Source organism: Sapajus apella, unplaced genomic scaffold (genome assembly GCF_009761245.1).
Source record: "Sapajus apella isolate SASKATOON/1434 unplaced genomic scaffold, GSC_monkey_1.0 scaffold25, whole genome shotgun sequence".
NCBI classification, from domain to species: Eukaryota; Metazoa; Chordata; class Mammalia; order Primates; family Cebidae; genus Sapajus; species Sapajus apella.
This window is the reverse complement of record NW_022436965.1, coordinates 15,593,367-15,605,696: the sequence shown is the minus strand read 5'-3', so window position 1 is coordinate 15,605,696 and position 12,330 is coordinate 15,593,367. Positions and strand designations below refer to the sequence as shown.

The 12,330-nt window shown below is 39.6% G+C and overlaps 1 protein-coding gene across 6 annotated transcripts in view; it reads left to right on the top strand.

Moving 5' to 3' along the window:
- Positions 1 to 12,330, top strand: part of RABGAP1L (RAB GTPase activating protein 1 like) — a 718,780-nt gene that overhangs the window by 536,440 nt on the left and 170,010 nt on the right. For 5 of the 6 annotated variants that reach the window (XM_032291665.1, XM_032291661.1, XM_032291664.1 and 2 more), the window contains one exon: positions 10,936 to 11,064. In XM_032291665.1, the coding sequence (XP_032147556.1) occupies positions 10,936 to 11,064 (129 nt within the window). Of the gene's footprint in view, positions 1 to 1,408; positions 1,412 to 10,935; positions 11,065 to 12,330 lie in introns of all 6 variants that reach the window. The other variant, XM_032291668.1, reaches the window with a different exon arrangement.

Here is a 12,330-nt window from a genome sequence, read left to right as displayed (position 1 = left end):
CAAATATAATCTCTTCTGTGCAGTCATAACAGACATGTTAGGTAGCCATGTACATAAGAAATTTCCCATCCTAAGGAAAGTCTATTCGCCGTTGCAAAACAAAGTTTGATGCAGTGACTAACATACAATTATAGGGGGATTATTTTTGAGAAATATAGTTCCTTTGTCATTTAAAGAAGAAATAAAAAGAGCTGAAAACAGGTTTTTTAATGTCCAGGTGAGGTCATTGTTTCCCTGAACACCATCTTTTTCTTAATAAAGGAGAAAACTAAGGATTTATGATTCTATTAGGAGTTTTTTTGTCTTTTTTAAGTGAAATAAGAAGGATTTTATTTCAGGAGTTTTGATAAATGCTAAGCTATATTTCAAAAAATTATTTACATCTCTGAAGAATCAGGCTTGGTCCAGTATATTTCTGCATCCTGAAGACTACTGAACTTTGTGACTCAAAGGCTTCCACTGGTAACTTTCCAGTAATTTGGTGCCACCTCTCTTTGGCATTTACATTTTCAGTGTTTTGAAGGAAAACATAATTAAGGAAGACATAATTAAGAATATTTTGCATATTCAACTCCACATTAGGGATGAATTTAAACTGCCTCTAGTCTGAAAAAATTAATTAGCAATAAAATCCACAGGGAGTTAGGTTCTCATATCTGTGTGTTGCAATTGTACCAAGTCTGTTTGGTTGCCAAATTAGGCATCTCTCAGGTAGTCTTGAAACCTTACTGAGGCTCTAGCAATTACAGCCTAAGCAATAATGCCACTTGTATTATGTGTGAAAAGCATATGCTGATTTATCTGTGGTGCCATTTGGAAACCTCTGGCTTTGTTCTATACAGTTGAACTTGAAAAATTATTAGTAATACCAGAGTGCTCTACATTTTGGGAAATTACAAATTCTTTAATTAACAATATGGCTGTGAGTTGGGATCTGCTATTCAATGAGTTACTTCTCAAAGTTGAGCATGTGTACTGGGGGAAGTCGTTCAGCCGTGTGTTATTGAACTGGCTAATGATGTGGGGTCAATGACTGATCTGCACAGGGCAGTCCTAAGAGGAATCCTGCCACATGCAGTATTGCAGTCTTTTCATTTCTAGTCAAGAGGAAGCACCAAAGTTGAAAATGTTTCTTTATCTTTGTAGTCATGTTTTAAACACAAATGCTTGTGGGTTAAACACATACAAGTACTTTATTTTACTTTTAAGATCCCCATAATATTTTTATTATAAAACAAGTCATTTTTTAAACAATTAAATAAATGAAGATTTACCAAGACAGTGTTGCAGATTTGGGCTCAGAGCCAAATTCATGGAACAAATTTGCCTTATTATTTATTGATCCCGGCTTCACAGATGGTTCATCAAACTACTAGAACTCTAGGCTTCTATAACCTTCAGTTGGAAGAAGGTTACTGATTGAATAGAGGATGCACATTTGGAACTTTTGCTTATTGCCCTTCAAAGGTACACTCAGTAAAGAACAATTCCCCTTTAATAAATCAGGTACAAGCACGTCATTTTAGATATTACCACAAGGCCTAAATTCTATGGGTAGCTTCACCAAACATGTTTTTCTTTTGTGAAATTAAAATACTGAAACAGGAGATGCAGATATTCTAGACATCAGCTAAGTGGTATATCCCTTTCCTAAGCTTGTGCTTCCAAATGATTCTCAGACCTCCAGAAATTTTTAGCTGAATAAAAATTCTGTTAGATACCAAAACTAAAGGAAAAACAAGCCATTTAGGGTAAAAATAGTGACGATAAGAAAGAAAATCACATTTAGAATTTTTTTTTCAAATAGTTCCCTAAAAGAATCAAACCTAGAATCTGCTGCTTATTAGAGGCCCTTAAAGAAATATTTACCATCCAAGAATAGTGAGAAGTTTGGAATAGAAACATCTGGAGCTAACACTCAAACAGTGGAATTATTTCCACCCACCCTGCCTCTTTCAAAAAAAAAGTAATAATAATCAAGGTAGGCATGAGCCACCACTGATTGGGATTCCAGCACATTGGGAGACTGAGGCAGGTGGATCACCTGAGGTCAGGAGTTCGAGACCAGACTGGCCAACATGGTAAAAACCCATGTCTACTAAAAATTAGCCATGTGTGGTAGCAGGTGCCTGTAGCCCCAGCTACTCTGGGAGGCCGAGGCAGGAGAATCACTTGAACCCAGGAGGCAGAAGTTGCAATAAGTCAAGACGTACTACTGCACTCCAGCCTGGGTGACAGAACGAGATTCTGTCTCAAAAAAGAAAAAAACAACAACAACAAAAAACCACCTTAAAATGTGATACTCTTGCACTGAATTTTTCAGTGGGAAAAACACATTCAAAATGGTATCAGCAGTGTGGCCAGAGTCCATACTCTGTAAATGTGTGATATTTGGAGAAGGAGGAGAAACTGACTTTGCCCATGTTCAAAATCTCCCCTTTCGCCGGGTGCGGTGGCCCACGCCTGTAATCCCAGCACTTTGGGAGGCCGAGGCAGGTGGATCACGAGGTCAAGAGATCAAGACCATCCTGGTCAACATGGTGAAACCCCGTCTCTACTAAAAATACAAAAAATTAGCTGGGCATGGTGGTGCGTGCCTGTAATCCCAGCTACTCAGGAGGCTGAGGCAGGAGAATTGCCTGAACCCAGGAGGCGGAGGTTGCGGTGAGCCGAGATCGCGCCATTGCACTCCAGCCTGGGCAACAAGAGCGAAACTCCATCTCAAAAAAAAAAAAAAAATCTCCCCTTTTCCACTCCCCCCGCCTATATATATATATACATTTTTTTTTTTTTGAGGCAGGGTCTCAGACACCCAGACTGGAGCGCAGTGGTATATGACTTTGGCTCATTGCAACCTCTGCCTCCCAGGTTCAAGCAATCCTCCCACCTCAGCCTCCTAAGTAGCTGGGACTACAGGTGCCCACCACCATGCCTGGCTAATTTTTGTATTTTTTGTATGGATAAGGTTTCACCACGTTGCCGAGGCTGGTCTCAAACGCCTGAACTCAAGCAATCTCTCCAGCTTGGCCTTCCAAAGTGTTGGGATTATAGGTGTGAGCTACTGTGCCCAGCCTCCTCTGGAGTTTTAATTTTTGCTGCTATATGACATAAGAAGTTATCAGATCATTTTATATTAAAATTAATGTTAGCTGGAGTTTGGATACAGCTACTCATTTTCCTCAGTAAATCGAAGGAGAGTTGATTATACATAGGCAAATGATTTAGCTGTCCCTTTTAGTAGCCATTTTAAGGTTTCATTTTGATCAAATTTCTTATGCTGATAAATTGCATCCTAATCTTGTTTGTTTTTGAATTTGTAGACTTTCTTAAAACATTGATTTTAAGGAAAGATGAAAGAGCAGAGGAGAATATGTCTTCCCTTTTTCACCTCTGTTAACAGCTGCAAGGATTGCTCATTAAAGAGAGATTACAACTTATAACAGAATTCAAAAACCCAAATTCATAAGTTACTATGTATACTTCTGATACCCCCAACAAATCTAAAATCAATTTTTACATCAAAATAAGTCCTAGATCTACTCCATAATTTCCATTCTATACATCTTGACTTTTGAATACCGGATATGCTTGAAGTGGAGCCTTAATAAATTCATGGAACAAATTTGTGTCAGTATCTATTATGTGCCGGGCAATTTGCTTAATTCATATTGCTGGGGTAAGTGCAAAGGATACTTATATTGACATCCTACTTACCTTTCCCTCTGGATATTTCTTCCTACCTACTTGAAAGGAAAAAGAAGTAGGACTTGTTTAAATGACTTTTTACTTTTATCTTTTCGTATAATTCTATTCAAATGAAGAAAAAGTAATGTCACTTTTGAAATGTAATTGGTAAACATAGTTCATATTATTATTTAAAAGGATTTGTCAAAAAGCTCAGTGAGCAAAAGATGGTTGTTTAGGAGAGCCAATAACTTCAAAAAGATATCCCTTATTAGTTCTTATTTTATTTATTTATTTTTTCGGAGGGAGACAAAGTCTCACTCTGTTGCCCAGGCTGGAGTGCAGCGGTGTGATCTCGGCTTACTGCAGCCTCCGCCTTCTGGGTTCATGCACTTCTCCTGCCTCAGCCTCCCAAGTAGCTGGGACTACAGACATGTACCACCACACCCAGCTAATTCTTGTATTCTAGTAGAAACAGGGTTTCACCATGTTGGTCAGGCTAGTCTTGAATTCCTGACCGCAAGTGATCTACCTGCCTTGCCTTCTCAACATGCTGGGATTATAAGTGTGAACCACCATGCCTGGCCTATTAGTTCTTGTTTAAAAGCTGGTAGAGTTATTTTCTTTATTTTCCAGGGAAAGAAAACGTGCCTTTGCTTATTCTAATTGTCTAAATCCTATCCATATTATCTTCTAGCTAACATTACTTAACTAATGTTGGGAAAGGAGTTGCATTTTCATTATTTTACTCTTCCCTCACTACTGTCCTGAAAGCAATATAGAAAAGCTCTAAGAATTTCCCAGTTGAGGCTGATCATGCCTGTAATCCCAGCACTCTGGGAGGCCAAGACGGGCGGATCACCTGAGGTCAGGAGTTCAAGACCAGCCTGACCAACATGGTGAAACCCTGTCTTTAAAATTTAAAAAAAATAAATAAATAAAAGAAAAAAGAATTTCCCAGTTGAAGAACACAGCCTTTCTAGTTTAAATTAGTTTTTCTAGCCCGATGGGATTTTATACAGTGAGCACAGATGTATAATTATAAACCGGAAGCCAGTACAACCTATTTTGGATACTTGGTTTGGTTTTCAAAGTGTTAGTCTGCCTTTTAGGAGTACATTTTTAAAGCACAGGTCTTATCATCACAAGATCATGTGTTAAGCCTCTTCATTGTCAGGGTAAGGGTTTAGAATTCATACAATTATAAACTTAATTATAAGCACTAATTATCTACATAGCCAGCTCATTAATAATCAGTGAGGATGCAGGAGTGGTAGCTCACTCCTGTAATCTTAGCTACTAGGGAGCCTGAGGCAGGAGAATGGCTTGAGGCCAGGAGTTAAAAACCAGTCTGGGCAACATAGCAAGACCCCATCTCTAAAACAAATTTGCCAGGTGTGGTGGTGCATATCTGTAGTCCATGCTACTAGGAAGGCTAAGGCAAGAGGATTGCTTAAGCCCAGGGGTGTGAGGCTCTAGTGAGCTATGATTATGCTTCTGCACTCCGGCCTGGGTGACAGAGCAAGACCCTGTGTCTAAAAAAGTAACAATAGGCCGGGCGCAGTGGCTCATGCCTGTAATCCAAGCACTTTGGAGGTCAAGGCGGGCGGATCACCTGAGGTCGGGATTTCAAGACCAGCCTGACCAGCATGGTGAAAACCTGTCTTTAAATAAATAAATAAATAAATAAATAAAAAGAGCTCCTTCCACCTTGTCCTTCAAAGTGCTGAGATTATAGGCTTGAGTCACGGCATCCAGCCTAATTTTTTTATAAAATAAAAAGAAAGTAAAAAATTATTTAAAAAAAAGTAACAACAATAATAACAATAACTGGTAGTAGTAGTACTAGGATGGTGAGAACTGATCCTGGAGCCCCGGTTGGAGCCATGTTTTATTTTCATAAACAGCACTGCTACTTCTATTTTAGACTAATAACATTACATTAGTGCTTGGCATTCATAAAGCTTATTTATTTATTTATTTATTTAGAGACAGGGTCTCACTCTGTCGCCCAGGCTGGAGTGCAGCGATGCAGTATCAACTCACTATAACCTCTGCCTCCTGGGTTCAAGCAATCCTCCTGCCTCAGCCTCCAGAGTAGCTGGGATTATAGGCACCCACTACTACGCCCAGCTAATTTTTGCATTTTTAGTAGATACAGGGTATCACCATGTTGACCAGGCTGGCCTAGAACTCCTGACCTCAGAATGATCCACCTGCCTTAGCTTCCCAAAGTGCTGGGATTACAGGTGTCAGCCACCATGCCCAGCCTGTGAAGCATATATATTTAACAACATAATATGTACAGGATGATTCAAATTTTGCTAAATATGTGTAAAATATGTATGTAATGATAGGGGAAAGGACTGTAAGTAATATAATACAATATTAATTATGTTTATCTCAGTAGTCAGACCTTATATAAGGCTTTTTAAAAAATTTTCTTTTGGGCCATGAATATATAATCAAGAAAAAAATTATGACCCCACTATGTAGACATACACATATACATGTACAAATTTATGAATTGTGATCAAAAAAGTATTTTTTTTTTTTTTTTAGATGGAGTCTTGCTCTGTGGCCCAGACTAGAGTGCGGTGGCATGATCTGGCGTATTGCAACCTCTGACTCCCAGATTCAAGCAATTCTCCTGCCTTAGCCTCCTGAGTAGCTGGAACTACAGGCATGTGCCACTATACCTGGCTAATTTTTTGTATTTTTAGTAGACACAGGTTTCACCATGTTGGCCAGGCTGGTCTCGAACTCCTAGCCTCAAGTGATCTACCCGCCTTGGCCTCCCAAAGAGCTGGGATTACAGGCAGGAACCCACCTTGCCCGGCCCAAAAAAGTATTCTTAAAAAAATAAACAACAAAAAAAAACTTTTGATAAGTTCTTAGTGAAACATCCAAATCTTTGCATAACAAGAAATGTCTCTACCTTGATTGTAGAGGGAAAAACCTCTTAGATACAGTTGTCAGAAAAAGGAGAGTTATCTCTCTAAACTTATAATCTGCTTATGGCATTACAAAGGCATTTGAGGTGATACTTAATGATTATGGAAGTCTCTTGAAGATAGAAAGTTGGAGGAAAAACCCATCAGAATCAAAGTAGGACTAACTACAGGTTGTCTTATAGAATACTGGCAAGCACGATTTTTGTTTATGTGTTTTTTGCTTACTGGCATTTTTGTTTTCCTTCACAATGAAACTAGCTGTATTGCAGCCCATAGAGTATAAGTTCTTCCAATTTAGACTGCCCATTTTATGGAATTAAATATGTCAGTGGGTCCAGGCACAGTGGTTCACGTCTGTAATTCCAACACTTTGGGAGGCCTGGGTGGGAGGACTGCTTAAGGCCAAGAGTTTGAGACCAGCTGTGCAACATAGTGAGACCCCCATCTCTACCAAAAAAAAAAAAAAAAAAACCAACAAAAATGTAAAACATAGCTGGCATGGTGGCACACACATGTAGTCCTAGCTACTCAGGAGTCTAAGGTGGGAGGGTCTCTTGAGCCGAGGAGTTCCAGGCTGCAGTGAGCTATGATGTCACCAACACACTTCAGCCCTGGTCAACAAATTAAGGCCCTGTCTCAGAAAAAAAAAAAGTCAGTGAGAACAAGGTACTGCTTTTACCACTAAGATACCTATTTTTGAGCATATTTGAACAACACAGAGATACACTCTCACCCCTTATATTTCTTTTGGAGTTCAAAACATGCATTCATATGCCTTAAATTATTTCATTCTCAGATACTTGATTTTTTTGTTGTTGTTTTTGTTTTGTTTTGAGACAGAGTTTCACTCTTGTTACCCTGGCTGAAATGCAGTGACGCAATCTTGGCTCACTGCAACCTCCACATCTTGGGTTCAAGTGATTCTCCTGCCTTAACCTCCCAAGTAGCTGGGATTACAGGCATGCACCACCATGCCTGACTAATTTTTAGAAATATTTTTAGTAGAAACGGAGTTTCACCATGTTGGTCAGGCTGGTCCTGATCCCCTGACCTCAAGTGATCCACCTTCCTCAGCCTCCCAAAGGGCTGGGATTAAAGATGTGAGCCACCATGCCTGGCCTCATTCTCAAATACTTGTGACTGAAGATATTCCCATTTGTAAAATAGGAAAACTTATGTAGCACTACGAGTTTGCCAAAGTTGAAATTAAAATGAATTTATTCTGTCCTTTGCAATCTTGAGTACCTTTAATGTGTCAACTACTTCAGAGGCCAAGGTTAAAGAATTGAGTAAGATGCAGTTTTCACACCTTAGTATACTTGAGCCTCCCTACCCAGTAGTTGCCAGTTCTCTCTTCTTGAGCTTAACACAGCTGGGCAAGCCATGTGATTTGCAGCAATATCTATACCAACAGTGTCTAGGAAAGGACAGTCACAGGGAACTCGGGCTTCTGGTTTCCAGAGATTCAATGTGACTTGGCCTTCAGCCCCACCCTGGTGGGAACTCCATTGCTGGACCCTCCCTGAGACTATCTCCCTCTCCCAAGCAGCCTCTCTGCCTGCATGGCCATCCCTGCCTGACCAGAGATCCAGTGTGTAAGAATGTAGGAGTCCTCATTCTTGATCCCAATCTATCTGCTTTTGTATGTGCTAAAATGCTGGATTTGAAATTAGGTCTTGGCAATATTAGAAAATTAGGTAACTGTGCTACTGGCTTCAGGGAAGAGATTGCCCATCACCATTTTGGGGCCTCTGTTTCCAGGTAAATAGAGGTTAATTGTACTGAAAATAGAAGAGGTGCCTTCAGAGAACTTTCAGTAGTGAAGAAAGGGTTAATCCTGTTTCTCTACAAACCTTGGAAACAGTTTGTCTGGAATTGTCCAAACCATTACCACAGAGCTAATCATCAGAACTGGTATTACATGCGAAAAAGGAAGTCTAGAGATGTGTGGTATGTTTGATAGAATTGGTGGCTGGATGCTTTCCCCCATAATTCAGCAGTTGATATTTTAGTTAGAGAGGCTCTCTTTCAGACTGAAGTTGTTTCCAGTAACTGCCTTTTCCAACTAAGTTAAGATGAGTTGAGAGCATGCTAAGCTCTCCACCAGCTATTGCCATCACATCTATATATTTATGAGGAAAGAGAAATCTGAGATGTACTGCAGTTTTTTGTTTTTTATTACCGTTGTTAGCCTAGCTCTATTTTTTGATTACTAATTTGTGGACGCTGGTAAAGCTGCCTGATATGAATATGTTCTTTTCTTTCACATTTCTGTTTAAAGGGCAGGGGAGAAGGGTAGCAAAAGAGAGATGAAAGTAGATTTCATTCATTTATTCTGTTAAAAATTTTAATTGAGGGCCGGGCGCGGTGGCTCAAGCCTGTAATCCCAGCACTTTGGGAGGCCGAGGCAGGTGGATCACGAGGTCAAGAGATCGAGACCATCCTGGTCAACATGGTGAAACCCCGTCTCTACTAAAAATACAAAAAATTAGCTGGGCATGGTGGCGTGTGCCTGTAATCCCAGCTACTCAGGAGCTGAGGCAGGAGAATTGCCTGAACCCAGGAGGCGGAGGTTGCGGTGAGCCGAGATCGCACCATTGCACTCCAGCCTGGGTAACAAGAGCGAAACTCCGTCTCAAAAAAAAAAAAAAAAAAATTGAATACCACCTGTATTCTGGGGCATTGGTCTTGTTGCTGTGGATGTAGCAGTGAAAAAGACATACAAAGAGGGGAAGAAGGAGAACAGATGTAAAATTGGAAAGTGAATTGGTGGGGAATGGACTGGGAGGAAGAATTTAAGTGCTCAGAGAAGGTCTCAGATCTTGCATTTGAGCTAAAATCTAGATTACAAGAAGCTGCTAGGATTGGACTACATGTCTTGCTAGTCATGATAATGACTTGGACCGGGGTGGTGATGACAAAAACTCAGACCCTGTTACAAGCAGGAATTTCTCTGGCTTCCTGCATACTTTTTCAATGCAGTCTTTAGAGTTAATCAGCTTTACATTTACATTTACATTTAAATAAAGTAATATTTTGACATAGCATATTGTTATGTGATTTCTGGGTGCCTTTTTTCTTTTTTTAATTGTTGAAGCTTTTGACTATTAAGTACTAACTGTAAAACATCTAATTTCTTTTCGGCTTAACTTCTGTGTACTCATCTATCTAAATCTATAATATGTATCACAGTATTTGCCAAAGTTCTTTATAGCTGTTTATTAAAATATTTATTGTCTTATTACAAAAACATTATACAGAAAGTAAAACAAAATATAATGAAAAAAATAACCTGTGCCACACCTGTAATCCCATCACTTTGGGAAGCTGAGGTGGGAAGATGGCCTGAGCCCAGGAGTTATCAGCTTGGGCAACAGAGTGAGACCCCTATCTCTATTAAAAAAAAAATTTTGTAAGTAGCTGGGCATGGTGATATATGCCTATAGTCCCATCTACTCAGGAGGCTGAGGTGGGAGGATCACTTGATCCTGGGAGGTTGAGGTTGCAGGGAGCCATGATTGCACTATGCACCCCAGCCTGGGCAACAGAGGGAGACCCTGTCTCAAAAAAAGTAAAAAAATAAATAGAAACCCATGATTTTGCTATACAGATAAACATTTTATTTTCTCTTTAGTCTTTTCTTCTATGCACAGATATATTTATTTCCAAGTGGTTTTTTATTTTTTGAAGAACTAAATTTGGTAAACAATAGTTTTCATAAGAAGTCAGTAGTTAGGTGGTTTGTTTCATTTACTTTTTCGTAGCATTCTTCAAGGTATGGGATCAATTTCTTATTCTTTTCACTTGAACTGCTGCTGTCATTAGTTGAAAAGCCATCTTCCCATTAGATGTTTATTGTGTAACTCTGATGTATTTTGATTGCATTTTCTATGTCCTCAGCCAGCTTTGCAGTAATATCCTTAAAATGTTCATTGAGCTGAAGTCACAGATTAGTCCTAAAGTTCAATTTCTTTTCCTTTTTGGCCTTATTATTTTCTCAGAGCTATAGCTTGGCAACTTTGCCAAAAACGACCTTTCTAATTTTCAGGTAATATAAATTCAATATGTTAGTTTGTTAATTAACTCTTAGATTGCTTCTGTGATTTATGGTGATTTATTTCAGCTTACAGCAATACTGTTTAGATATTGAAATGTTAGAAATATCTTCTTAAAATGTTTGGAACTAACTTAGATCTTAGCTATAAAAGTATATTCAGGAAAATATAGTTTTTTTGTAATGTATTTGTCCTGAAAGCAGGCTAAGATGTAATGATGATTCTTGATGATTATTTTGCAGACCTCAAAGGAAGACCTTCTGCAGGCTGATTTTGAAGGCGCTTTAAAGTTCTTTAGAGTTCAGCTTCCAAAGAGATACAGGGCAGAGGAAAATGCAAGAAGACTGATGGAGCAGGCTTGCAATATTAAAGTAAGACACATGAGTTTTTATATAATAAAGGTAAAATATAAATGCAGTATAATATGGCAAATTGGCTGGGCGCGGTGGCTCATGCCTGTAATCCTGTAATCCTGGCAAATTGGCCAAGGCTGGTGGATCACAGGGTCAGGAGTTCAAGACTAGCCTGACCAACATGGTAAAACCCTGTCTCTTCTAAAAATACAAAAAATTAGCCGGGCATGGTGGCGCATGCCTGTAATCCCAGCTACTCCAGAGGCTGAGGGATGAGAATCTCTTGAACCTGGGAGACAGAGGTTGCAGAGCTGAGACCATGCCATTGCATGCCAGCCTAGGCAACAGAGCAAGACTGTCTCAAAAAAAAAAAAAAAAAAATTAATATGGCAAATTATGTAAAATGTTTTTTTATATGTTACAGGATTTGATTGTGTTTAAGGTTAGATTGTGTATGAACTGGTTTCTCCCAGACATTTTTGTCAGGCTGATACGTATAAAGTAGCTGTACCTTCTTGTGGGACTTAGACGGAAAGTTGGCAGGCTCAGATTATAACAATAGGAAGACAAACATTTATCTCATAGGTGGGCCCCTAGAGTGGGCTGCTGTGATAGTGGTTTCCATGGAAGCAGACTTAGTATTTAGCTTTTGGCCATCTGTTTTAAGATTATTTAGGACAAAGCAAGAAAAGCTTGCTTAGGCAGTGCTTTCATTTCTCTAAGGGACTTGGAAAGTTTGAGTCTTGATCTGCCCATTCCCATCCCACACATGCCAAACATCTGTGATACACTGGTCCATGTCACATGTCTGGTAACACTAAACAAAATTTATAAATCAATTTGAAATTGGAAACTCTTTCCAGAAAGTTGTAGTATTAAGATGAGAGAGCACTCTTAAAATATTTGGAACCAATTGACTGATGTTAATTCTTATACCTCTGGAATGTACCAGGGGATCTTTTTTTTTTTTTTGAGATGGAGTTTCGCTCTTGTTACCCAGGCTAGAGTGCAATGGCGCGATCTTGGCTCACCGCAACCTCCGCCTCCTGGGTTCAGGCAATTCTCCTGCCCCAGCCTCCTGAGTAGCTGGGATTACAGGCACGCGCCACCATGCCCAGCTAATTTTTTTGTATGTTTAGTAGAGACGAGGTTTCACCATGTTGACCAGGATGGTCTCGATCTCTTGACCTCGTGATCCACCCGCCTCGGCCTCCCACAGTGCTGGGATTACAGGCTTGAGCCACCGCGCCCGGCCTTCAGGGGATCTTTTTACCTAACCATAAT